This window comes from Cyprinodon variegatus, unplaced genomic scaffold (genome assembly GCF_000732505.1).
Source record: "Cyprinodon variegatus isolate N-32 unplaced genomic scaffold, C_variegatus-1.0 Scaffold417, whole genome shotgun sequence".
Classification (NCBI taxonomy): domain Eukaryota; kingdom Metazoa; phylum Chordata; class Actinopteri; order Cyprinodontiformes; family Cyprinodontidae; genus Cyprinodon; species Cyprinodon variegatus.
Window position 1 is genome coordinate 313,592 of NW_015150870.1, and position 13,086 is coordinate 326,677.

At 39.9% G+C, this 13,086-nt stretch overlaps 1 protein-coding gene across 7 annotated transcripts in view; it reads left to right on the plus strand.

The window, feature by feature from the left end:
• enah (enabled homolog (Drosophila)) overlaps positions 1 to 13,086 on the plus strand; it is a 136,888-nt gene that overhangs the window by 83,308 nt on the left and 40,494 nt on the right. For 6 of the 7 annotated variants that reach the window (XM_015388245.1, XM_015388244.1, XM_015388242.1 and 3 more), the window contains exon 4: positions 10,722 to 10,794. In XM_015388245.1, the coding sequence (XP_015243731.1) occupies positions 10,722 to 10,794 (73 nt within the window). Of the gene's footprint in view, positions 1 to 2,593; positions 2,840 to 10,721; positions 10,795 to 13,086 lie in introns of those variants that run through there. The other variant, XM_015388249.1, reaches the window with a different exon arrangement.

Consider the following 13,086-nt stretch of genomic DNA (forward strand, 5'->3'; position numbering starts at 1 on the left):
GATTAACAGTAAATTCATTAAATCACCGCAAACGTATTAGTTTTAGGTATAAATAATAATCTGTTGATTTTTCCTTGCTGACCAGACTTTTCCTTTAATGCTTTGATAGGAGGATCTGAGGTCACTTTATCCAATTAATATCAGCTGGTCTAATTGAGGACCGCACCAAGCTGTAGCTTTACTGCGAGGCATTGCTGGATGGTCTGTCTCTATTTAGTTGCCGCCATCTGGCTTTCTGGTAGTACTGTGTTTCTACCAGTAGATGGCACCACATCTGTTTGTCTGCTCATTGAGCCCAGGGCTGTAATTCTATTTAGGCCCATAGAGGGCCCTTTGAACACTATCAGGATGATAGTTGCTGTTTAGACCCTTATTTTATCAAGACCACAATGTTGGTCTGTTTTTAGTTTGCAGCTTTAAGCCCCACCCTTCCACTACACACGCCGCAGAGGTTGGATTTCTTTTGCTCTGTCCTCAACATCAGTAGTTTGGTGAAGCATTTGTTTAGTTAAAATACAGTGTTAAAAACATGCTTCTTCAAATTCTTATGCGAAACAAATGTAATAAAAAGAAATACAGTAATAAGACACTCTAAAAGTTAAATTTTCTTTGTCGTCTGTTAGTTTGAGGATTTCCCTAATCAGAGGCTAATGCTGTCTAGATGAAGCTAAAACCTGCTGAACTTTAACCTTTTTTGTTAATTTACAGAGAATGATTCAAAAAGAGAAAATATCTGGTTAACTGTGGCTCTTTTAATGAAGGTAAATTTTTCATGAGAGAAGAACAGGCAGAAAGGATGAAGACGTATGAATAAAACAGTTGTTCAATCGTTCATCGTCACAGAGGGATGTGGAATGACATCTTTGTCTCTGCATTTTAGCCGCCACATTCAACTAGCTGCACCAGACTTTGGTTTGAAGACGAAAACCTTAAACCTCCAACTCTGGACTAGATGCATGTTCTGTATAAAACTAACAGTGGGTCTTTATTTTATTGGTCCAAGGTAGTATCAGACAGTCAGCTTACGATGGGGTGGTTCTACCTGACAACAGGCATTAAAGGATGACATCATGAGCTATATAATGCTCCTCACAGTCATCTTTAAAGAACGCGTCCCTGTAATCCTGCTACCTCTCCTTCAACCAGACCGCTGGAATCAATCAGGCTGACAGCTGGGATCCTATACATGCTTCTAGTGGAGTCAGTCTGTAGTCGACTCTTCCAGGTCTGAATATGGACCCATACCTGCTAAAAGTGTTGACTCCTGAAAGAGCAGGCCTGGACTCCATTTATCAGTAATGACACTCGTGTGAAACCTTAAAGGGGAACACCGTTTTTTTTTTTTACATTGATTTTACGTTATTCCGTCATCTTCTACTCACCCATATGAGTTTTGTGTCATTTGGAGCCGTTCTGAAGATATTGCGTTAGGTTATATCCAAGTAACATCTTCCTATTGGCAACGACTTGAAGGCACAAACTGAATTGTTCATTATTTATTCTTTATGGTACGCCAGCATTCAGAACATGTAGGCCAATCACCGTCCCCCAGACATCCGCAGTTTTTTTTTTTAATATTTAGATTTTTTTTAAACAAAGCGGCGCTTATATGACGTCATCCGGCGTCGGACTGGAGTTGTGACAGGCAGCCCGGGCCACAGCGGCTAGTAAAGAAATATGCAAGAGGGGGTCACTCCAGTGGCTGGAAGTTGGAGGGAAGTTGGCTGCCATTCAGCTGCCGTTTGACAGGGAAGGGCCATTTTGAATGACTGCTAGTGTAACAGCTGTTAGCTTAGCCACTTTGGGTAATGCAGAAAACAGAGAATGCACATGTTAGAAATGACGACATGCAAGTAAAATCCCTTGAATAATAGTATTTACTTTAATAAAATCACCGTCGGAAATATAACCTTTGATTGTTTTCACTGGGATCTGATGCTATATAGGAAATAGAATCAGACTTTTTTAACTTTAAATATACTGTATGCAGAAAAACATGATTATTTCACCTCAAATATTTTGTGTTTTGAAGAGTTTTTACAGGTTAATTGTGATTGACTAAGTAGACAAGAAACTGATATAATTTTTACTGATTAGAAAATTCATGGAAATGTTTGCAAAGATGAAGTTCTAAATGTAGAATGTAAATCTAAAATCAGTGGAACTGGAATCACACTTCGACATGTTTCTCTCCCTCTGAAGTAGCTGAGGCTCTAAAGGAAACTTTAGTAGTGAAATGGTCGGAGCATGTTCCCGTCTGGGTGCAGCAGATGAATAATATATCTGATCCAGGAAGTAATAAACCAGAGCTGTAAGGAATGCTGCTGTTTTTTGTTTTTTTTTCCGTGACTCTATCACTTTGCTCTTCTTCTGTCTTCCCCTCATCGTCCTTCTGTCTCCATCAGTTTCTCTCTCTCCTCCTGCTCTCTGTTTTCAATGTTTACCCCTCCCTCTCCTTTATCCCTCCCTCTCCTCTTCCTTTGTTTCCATCAGTCATGATCTGGCACAAAGAGAACCACGCCCGGTAGCTCAGCATCCTCCTTTAAGGTGTAACATCAGATTACTCAGGATGAGCAGGTTTAGATGCTGCTAACCAAGACCGTAAATTACTAGAAACATCCTTTTTTCCTCTGAACTTTTGGAGCATCTCTGTATACAGGAAGCTGGAGGAGCCACCTCTGGATAGCCTGAGCTATGGTTTTATATGTGACGTCCCAGGAGGGAGACGGAGGCAGAGTGGTAGTTGCTCTCAGGCCTGGAAACGGGTCGGCCGGGGCCCCGGATGGACTGTGGCGCTACGTCTGCTGCCAGAGGAGGCCCTCACTGATGCTGGCTTCATGTAGGTCCTGGAAAGGGAAACGCTGTGCTCTGGTTGTACGGTTCGTCCACGGGAAGATGAGCTGAAGTTTGCTGAAGGGATGTTGTGTTAGATGTTGTTTTGCAAGTTTAAACGACCATAGTCATGTTTTAGGACTTCAGATTTTTTCACCGGTACATTAATCTGGTTGCATAATAAGTTGCTTGTTTGCACATTTTTTATTTTGTGGTTATGCTCAGTTTGTTAGTAAATAAAGCCTTTCATGTATACTAACCATAACACCACTTACCAGAGGTATGATCCAGTGCATTTGCATATTGACTAAACAAAGAAGTAATTGGGCTAAAGCAGAAAGAAATCCAGGATTAGGTGTGAAAAGAAAAAATGATTCTGAAACAGATAAGACTGGATCTGCTCTGGAAAAAACGTCTGAATATTGGTGTTTAATGCAGAAGTTAAAGCATATGAGAGATTGACTGAAATAAACGGGGGCTGAAATTCTGAAAACTTCTAAAGATTAGATTCAATTTAGGGCTCATCATCAATGCACTTATCAATGAAATAGCATTTTAATGCATCTAGTTTGCGTTCATTCTAATGAAATGTCTTACCTTGATGCTGTGTTCTTGTTCGCATTTGTAAGGAAATTATTTGCTCTGGGGAGGATCAATTAGAACTAGAGTCGCTGCAGATTGGTTATTTAATGAATGAATGTTATCCTTTGACCATGCCGGGCTGTCACTTTACCACAACACGGTTGGGCTCCATTTACTTGCTGCCATCTGGCTTTCTGGTAGTTCTATGGTTCTACCAGCAGAGGGCACCACTTCTATTTGTCTGCTCATCACGCCTTCTGCTGGAATTCCATTCAGGCTCAAAAAGGACTAAACCAGGGGTGGGTAATTCCATATCCTGAGGGCCGCTATCCTGCAACTTCTGCTGCCATCCTTGGACCAACACTCCTGAATAAAATGGCTGAGTTTCCTCCTCAGCATGAATTTAGTTCCTCCAGAGTCCTCTCAATCATCTAATTACTTGATTCAGGTGTGTCGAACCAAAGGCACATCTAAAAGTTGCAGGATACTGGGCCTGTGAAACTGGAATTGCCCACCCCTGATTTAAACGCTATCAGGACGGTTATTAGTGTGTATAACCTTATTTTATCAGGATTATATGGTTTTTGGTCTTTTTTGTATTAACAAACACGGCTATGCACCTTTAATAATTCACCGTCTGTTATCTAACCACTCTGTGTGAGGAGGCTCTTACTTCACTCCTCCTTTATAAGGTCTGCTGGTAGTGATCTACAGTAAGATCCTCTGTTTTATTGTAGTCTCTCTGTCACTGGCAGAATCACTTTGTATCTTTTTCTGCACATGTTTTGGTGTTTTAAATCGTTTCCATTAGGTAAATCTGGCAGAGGTGACCAGTCCCCCCTCATGAATAGCCTCTCTTCCCTCCATGATCCCTTCGGTTGCTGTCTTTGTGCCGTCACACAGACACACAATGAAAAGAGCCAGACAGTAACCGCGTTATACCCAAAGTCAATGATGGATAGCAGAGACCATGTCTGCTGTTTGATGCAGGAGTTTCCTTCCTTTGGAATCGATTCCAGTTCATTTTCTGGGTTTAGCCTGTAAAAGGGAACCGTCAATAAAAGGCTGTTTTTGACAGAGATGGTGACTTGAGTTTGAGACTCAGTTATGTTGCACAAAAGAGTTGACTTTGCTTAGACTTGACTTGGACTCTTGGTCTGAGTCTAGTCTCTGAATGAGTTTTTATCTCCTGTAATGAAGAATAACAGGAAGCCTTTGTGTGAGCTACAGACAGCAGTTGCCGTCTGTTTTACAGGAAAGGAGCTGACGTTGTTTATTATGGGATGTTATGCTGATCTGTTCATATTGGCTTCATATGAATGTACCTTTAAATGAACGCTGCTCTGGTTCATTAAAGAAGCAAACATAATTTCCTCTGATATTCTCATGATGTCTGAATATACAAAATAAAAGCACTTCCTGTTGCTTTCCTTTGGAAATTTTACTCATTTATTTCTGTATTTACGCTCACATATTGCCTCATTTATCATGCTATATTTTTTATGTCATATTTGCATCATCTGTAAAATTGGATAGGTTTAAAATTTGTGGTTCAGAAATTGTTTTTCCATATTAATAGAAAATCTTTAATTCAGAATGGGAAGAGAATCTTAGTTATAGTTAGTGTAATTAATGGCCAATATAGGATAAACAGGGGGGTTAAGTTAGTCATTAAAAAGATTAAAGCACTGGTTAATTTAATTTCCTTCTGTGGGCCCATAGAGCTATTTATATATTACATTAGGTCACTTTGTTTTAGTACAGGTTCCTTTTTTACCTCTTTTATCTCAGTGCTTCCTCCTAAAAACACTTCTTTAAAAAAATGCTAACTTACCTCTGTAACAGCGCCGACTCTGAAGAGTGTGACAATGAAAACTGTAACAATGGGCTGAATCTGCGGTATTTTGACCTGCAGTCCCAGTCATGCCTTGAGGTCTAGATTTATATATCTATATATAGAGATATAAAAATGTGTTTTTTGCCTTCAATTAATGCAACTGAACAAAAAGATTGTTCCACATCTATTACCTTCTAAAAACTTGTAAAAATACAAAAAATAAAACCGTTTTAATAGTTAATAATGGCTTATGAAGAACTCAGTAATTAATCAGACATTTATGTCCCACTTTGTAATGTGTTTTTTTTTTTTCGTTTTTCTTTTTATATGAAGATTATTGAAAATAAGTAGGTAAGAAAACTCCCCCGTCTCCCAGAGAGTCTAGCTGCAGCCCTGCACTGTGAGGTGTCCTGCTCTGTCCGAACCAGAAGTTTACTCCGAAGCCTTTCAAAGTAAAAGCGAAACAAGATAAAAGATAGTATACTGGAAATATTTTACATTCCTGTGTCTATTTCCTGGGTCTTCACAATATAAATATTTTAGTCTATCAATGTGTTTCAGGATTTATTTATTTATCTATGTCCAGTTCAAATCAGTAACGTTAAAAAATGCAAGAAAATGTCAAAATAAAAAAAATTAACTCAGTTCTTTTATAAAGTAATCTCTTATGTGTGTTTACAAGTTCTATATTATATATTCTAACAGTCTTTTAGTATTGTTTGTGCTGTTCTTGCTGTTGGACCACATAGATTTACCAATGGAGGACGTGTGATTTAAGATCAACTCAGCTTAGTGTTCTCATAGTGAATTACTGAATACCTGGATAGATCACCATAAAAACCCACCTCAGTTTTTTTTCCCCCACAACACTGGATAAAACAATAGAAACAAAAAAACGTTCAAATGTATTTTATTTTCTTGGAAGTGTTTTTATTGTCGAACCAGTAGATTTCAAAGCATGACACGGCGTCCATCTTTGGGCGAAGTTCCACATTGAGTCACATTGAAACATACGTCTGTAAAAGACAGATAATGTTGTAATAAGTCAAAGAAAATCACACAAAAATAATGATATGAATTATTTTCTTGGTCTTTAACTGGGGGAAAGTAGGGAAAAGGCAGATTTAAGTGTGCACTCACCTCGCAGAAAAAAAGTGTTCTTCTTCTAATGCGACAGCACAAACGTGCTATGCGCTAATCCTGACAGCTTCAAGTAAAACGTCGAGAATAAACTTCCAGTCATGACGGTGATGGAGGCCGCATTGAGCAGGTCTGAAATGAAAGGGTCTTGACAGAAAAAAACTAGAAAACTCTGCTGATCGGTCCTGAAAGCCGTTTCTCTATAAGTCTGATAGACTTATCTTTAGCACAATGGTCTGATGAAGCAAATATCCTACCAAAGGTGTCGTGAAGTTAAGAGGATATTTTGTTGAAATGTGATCCTTTGTTTAACGACTTTAGACCAGTATTTGATCCATAATGGTGGCATAGAGATCATGCTTTCTCAGCTTATAAGGATTTAAAAACGATGCTTGTTGCAATGATCTCTAACTTCAGCTTTAAGGCGGTATTGTTTTTTAACCTTTAACAGGCTGCGGAGTCTCGCACCATAAATGTTGAAACAACACAGAGGAATAATTAGTTGCCTGATCCGGTGTCTAGCAGTGGGTGCCAGCAGCCGCCGCCGTGTTAAGCGGGGCCACAGTGTTGATATGCAGAAGCAGTTGTCTGTTCTGGCTGCGGCCCAGATCCAGTTACTACACACAACCGACGGCAGGTTCAGTCCAGTCTGCTTCCTGCTCTACTCCGTCCAGGCGCTGCTGGGAACCTGCTGTTATCCCCTCATTGGGCCTGAATCTGTGTGAACAGAAAATGTGACGTTCCACAGGTAGAGATGGGTTCTGGGTAAAACGTCTAACACCCAAACAGCCTCTTCTGTGATTAAGCAGCCTTCATGCTGACTCAGTGTTGGTCTCTCTGCCTCTGCTCAGGTCAGGCTGAAAGGTCAGAGCGTGAGAAGGTGTTAATTAGACTGTGATACTGGGAGCTCTGTTGCTTTCCTCCAGAATGTCCCAAAGAGTGATAGTGATGTGATGCTTTGCTTTGTATTTATTTATTTAAAATGGAATATTCTATTACGTCTAGATGCTTTAAGTTTGGATCTTCATTCTGTTTGTGCAAAAACTGATTCTGCTTTAGATCAATATCAACTCCAGTCTGGGCTGTTTGATCTGCTTGCAAACTATATTCACAACAGGCTTCATCAAATATATATTCATCTGCTACGAGGCATTTGTGTTTCCCTCTGAGATTAAAGATGGCGTCTTTTACTTTAAACTTCCTGGTTATCATCTTATGAAACATTAACTAACTCAACAAAATATAATTGGTGTTTTTGTTGGAAGGTTTTCTAAATACATAAAATACATGCCCCAAATGAAGTGTTGATTTTTGATCCAACATGTTGCTGACGGGTCATTTCTGTCCAGGGTATCGGACATGTTTCCCTTTACTTTTTAATCACCCTGTGAGAAGCATGAACTGTTAGACACCATAACCAGATCAGAATCCATCCATTTTCCGTCACGCTTATCCCAAGTGGGGTCGCAAGGCATGCTGGTGTCTATCTCAAGCTTTCTACGGGCAAAACGCGGGGTCCACCCTGGACAGGTCGCCAGTCCATCGCAGGGCAGCACGGAAACACATAGGACAAACAACCATTCATGCACACACCTAAGGAGAATTTAGAGAAGCCAATTAACTTTACAGTCATGTTTTTGGACTGTGGGAGGAAGCTGGAGTACCCGGAGAGAACCCACACATGCTCAGGGAGAACATACAAACTCCATACAGAAAGATCCCGGGAATCAAACCCAGAACCTTTTTGTAGTGCTACCCACCGGACCACTAAGCAGCCCTAATTAGGGGACAGATCAGAATTTAAATGAAAAATCTGTTTTATTTGACCTAATGCTACTCCTTCATTAAAATCATCCCCATAGTTCTGTTTGAAGGCAGTTTGTGTACAACCTTTAGGTTAAACACTGCCACCAACTGGTGAGGAGTGTAACATCAGGCTTTAAAGACTCATGAATTTCCTTGTGGTTTTGTTGTTTTAACTCTTTAACTTGTCTACATAACTTCTAAACTTGCATTCTGACAGTTGATCTGGTGTCTTTCATAGGGGTGAGTATTGGCATGGGTGTCACGATACGATACGTGTATAGATACTTGGGTGACTATACAATATTATCATGATATCACAATATCACAATATGCTGTGATATTTTTCCCAGCTATCAAAATGAAATATATAGATAAAAAGCAAGTTCTTTATATGTTCATCAGGAGGTAACTGTAATTTAGCTTTTTTTGGTATCCATGTTGTTTGGGGTTTGAGTCGGTCTACGTCTCCCACTGTCACTGCCTCAACTACAGGTATGGCCCTGCACTGCACATCAACAAGGGTTGCCCATTTCCCTCATTGTTTTAGGGAAAAATGTTCTGTTTTTAAAAAGCAATACAAGAAACCGAAAGGTCAATATGTCGAATATCCGGTCTTTCATGCCTATTAGCTGATGGCGAAGAACGAATAGAATCTTATGATTGTTATTATTTTTGCACACACATTTTTTTTTGATAATGTTGGTTTCAAACAGTTATAAATGTGCCACTGAGCTAGCAAGGAGCCCCAGGCCTTCCTCTACGTCTCTGACAGGTGAGCAGCGGCTTCTCTGGTGCTACGGCGCTAAGCAACCAACCAGCTCGCTGTTATCCATTAGGTCAGAGGTCACAGATTAACGGGCCATGATCCGGATCCAGACGCACTTGTTGGCTAATCTGGACCCAACATGATTTAAAACATTTATTAATTACCGCATGTTGTCCGACAACAGTGTCTAATTTCACTTGTGCCACTTCTCCTATCAATACGGTAAAGCCCTCCGTAGCATCCGGCACCAGGCTGCACATGACAAAAATTATCCAATGAGCTGCTGTCAGTCTGGGTTGCTGCTGCTGCTACTTTTAGACACAGCAGGCAAACCTGTGGCGAGCCGGGCGATGGGAAAGAAGGAGAAGATGATGAGAAAAAGAGAGCAGAGAAAGTGTGGACTGCTGGAAGAACTGTGGTGAACTGGTGAAAGAAAAGTGAAATGGTGCTCAAAGATGACCCTGAACATTTAGAGGATGTTTGGCTCAACCTGCTGCTGTGAAGCAGGATTCTCCACCATGAACAGAATCAACAATAAATCTGGATCCAGGCTCAGAATGAGCTCCTTGATATGAGCTTTAGAATGACTTAGTCTCCATTCAGACCCAGGTTTAAAGCCTTGCAGGGCAGCATAAAGCCCACTGCCAACATTAAGACGGGAGACGGTCAGTTCAGGTGTTTTATAAAATATGTGAATCGGGAAATGGTCTATTTACCAAACTGAACGATTGTTGTTCTCTGCTTCAAAACACACTATAGATTTTAAAATAGATTTTTTCTTTTTATTTAATATTTCAATTTATAACATGGATGCATAAAAACGTCATTTTATTTCAGTGTTAAAGTCTGTTTAAAGTAACAGATTATAATTAAAAACGTCTCCAGACCTTTACTGGTTGATGATTTTCTTTATTCGGACCCCGCTGATTGTTAATTGGTTACCCCTGCATTAAATAATAACTAAACAATTTTTTTAGCTTCTTCTGCACGCTGTATTCCTCTTCTTTATCTCTAGTCTAGTTAATAGCCGTGTTTACCATCTTTGTTTCTTTAGTTTTTTTGTGAAAATGGAAGGCCAACCTGTCAGATGACACCGTGGACCATGGAGAACTAAGGAGGAATGATTATACTCAACTATGAAGACTAAAACAATAAGTCCACAGCAGTACGCTGAAGCCGCGGCGATGCTCGCATCATTAATAGTGTCTTCTGTTTTCTCTATATGTGCATCCTGGGCAGAATGTCTCAACAAAAGTCATTATTTCATTATAGAAAACCAGATAAAATGGAAAGAAGTTTATAGTGTATGGATCATGCTTCTTTTTTATCTGCCCATGCCCCACTGGGGGAAAAGTGTTAAGGAAGCAAAAAGGAATGGTGAACATGTAAATGGACCTTTACAGAAAAGAGAAGGATGCTTTCATCTCTATAAATGTTATTACGGAGGAGGTAAAGGCTGCAGCATGGCAGGCTGACATGTATGTGGAGCAGAAGGAATCAGATTATAGGCCCACAGTCACACAGTCGATGTTTAAACCATGAATGAGTTCCTTCCCTGCCTGTAACCGCTGACATTCAGAACACAGGACATTAAATTGTTCCAGGAGGTTTTTTGTTTTTGTTTTTTCCCCCGCTTTAGCTAACGCTACAGAAGGTGTCTCCTTTCAAAATAAAGTTTAAACAAAATGACATATTGATAGCGTGTCTATTTATAATCGTCAAACAGAAACTAAGAACTTTATGCTCTGTGTGTCGCAGGCCCCACGCTGCCCAGACAGGGTCCCCCGGTTCAGAATGGCCCCTCACAGGAAGAGATGGACCTGCAGAGAAGGTATGAATCTCCATCACTCTGTCATTTAAAGGTTTACTGTGTTTAGCTAAGCTGTGTACGCATAATGGGAGGCCAGTAGATGCTGAGATGTTGTTGGTTTCTCCCTCCTGCACCGTTGCTCATGTGAGATCATTCTGAAATCCTGAACTTGTTGACGTCGTTCCTCTGAAATGCTGCCTGTGTTTGAGTGCCTCACACACAGAGGCATTTTTTAGCTTTGAGTCAGAGGTATTTCTAATTTTATTGGTGGGGGGGGGGGGGCTTTGTTTTAATGAGCTGTCCGTTTTTCCTTCATGCTCTCTTCTACTCCTCTCCCACTCACATCAGCCTCCCACCTTCTTCTGCTTCCCCTCTCGGCTCCATTTTTAGCGTCGGCTAACTGACGGGCAGACAGTGGATCTGTTGCTGAGGTCATCTGCTGATTCACAAGGCAGCATCAACAGGACGGGAGAGCAAGCGATGTTTGTGTAAATCATAGTGAGGAGAGGATGAATGAGAGGGAGTGTGGGAATAACAGGGTTGGGCATTTTTCACTGTTTTTCATATAAACTAAAGCCCAAAAGTTTTATCCAATAATGATTAACCGTTAATTTATCCTCTCACTGCATTGCTCTATGTGATCCTATCATCTTACTAAAATAAAAATATTTTTTGGAAGGTGTTTAATTTGAACTAAAAATAACTTTTCTGCTGATCTGAAACCCTCCTGGTTCAACAGCCCTTTGTTTTTTCATCCAACCAGGGAACGGCTGCTAAACTATTCTTATCAGAAAACAACACTGATAGATCTAGATGAAATACTATGCAATTAAAAAACACCAAAACCCATGTGTTTATGGTAAAATAAAGCCATATACAACAGACATGGTTCCAGTAGTGTTTACTTGGTCCTGTGTTTTAGCATCGGGCGATCAGTAAACATGAAAGTTATTGTACGCTCTCGCCTCCTGCTGGCAGATTTTACTCAGACATCCATCAAAGCTATTGTGGAGGATTTTCGCTAATTTTTTTCAATTACTCTCTCCACTTAAAAAAAAAAAATGCACATGCACAACCCTGTACCTGCTCCAAAGGGGGAACGACTATTAAATGCGTCCACAAGCCCATTTCTCCTCGTGCACGCTCTGTTTAAAAGTTGCTGTTCTCATAACTCATATAAGCCTACTGTGTCCGAACATCCGCTCTAACCCTTAAATCCCTCAATCACTATCACTATATAGAGAGAGCTCTCCGTGCAAAGCATTCTGGGATATATCTGCCTCTTCTGAGGCCTTTCTTTTCTTCTCATACACTTTGGAGACTCTTTTTTTTTTTTTTGTAACAACTTTTGGCCATTTTCAAAGAACCGCAGTGAGAAAGGTGAGCTTCAACGACTGTCTGAAACCGTAGCTCACCACAAATACACGCCTGAAAGTGTGCATGCACGGAAAAAGATAGCTAACTGGACGAGCAAATAGGACGGCCTTACGTGAACATATCACCAGGATGATTGACAATTAGGAGGACCACTTATTTAGATGATCCACCGGAAATAAAATATTGTCCTCTATACCTTTTACTGAGATTCTTCAGCAGCTTTTAGCTTTTGCTTCAGGAAACACAAACTTTCATATTATATTTCCATCGCTGCTCGTTTCTTATCCCTCTTAGCATTCAGTGTTTTTGCCCTTTTTCCAAACTCCATCTTAGTTATCCACTTTCCTTTCACACGTCCTCTGGTGAAATGACTTAGGTTTACTCATTTTGCACATCTGCAATATATCCTACCTCTGGGCACTTAATTAAATTATGTAAAAATCAGAGGTGTCAACATAATCAATGTTTATCACTCAAGTAGAAGTATAAACCCTACTGTTTGAAAACTCTTTTGTAGAAGTTAGAGGATCAACTTAAGTGTTGAAAAACAAGTTGGGGCAGCACTGAGTCCAGCCACAAAGACATTGTATTTTGATGTTTTATTGTATTTTATTTTTTGGATACCAACAGGCCCTAAGAAAAACGAGCTCAAATCCAATAAAAATAACGAGTCTAGTTTTAAAATGTAAGGAGGAGAAAGTAGAGATAATATCTAAAACACTGTAACAGGTAGAAGTAAAAAGGTGTCTAAAAATAATTACTCCAGTGAAGTATAGATAACCAAATTTTCTACTTAAGTAGTGAAGTATTTGTAGTTTGTTACTACACTCCTCTGATAAAAATAAGCCTTCCTATGCAACCACAAGAAAAACTACTGCATTAGAAATTAATTCAATTCAATTCAGTTTATTTCTATAGCGCCAATTCACAACACAT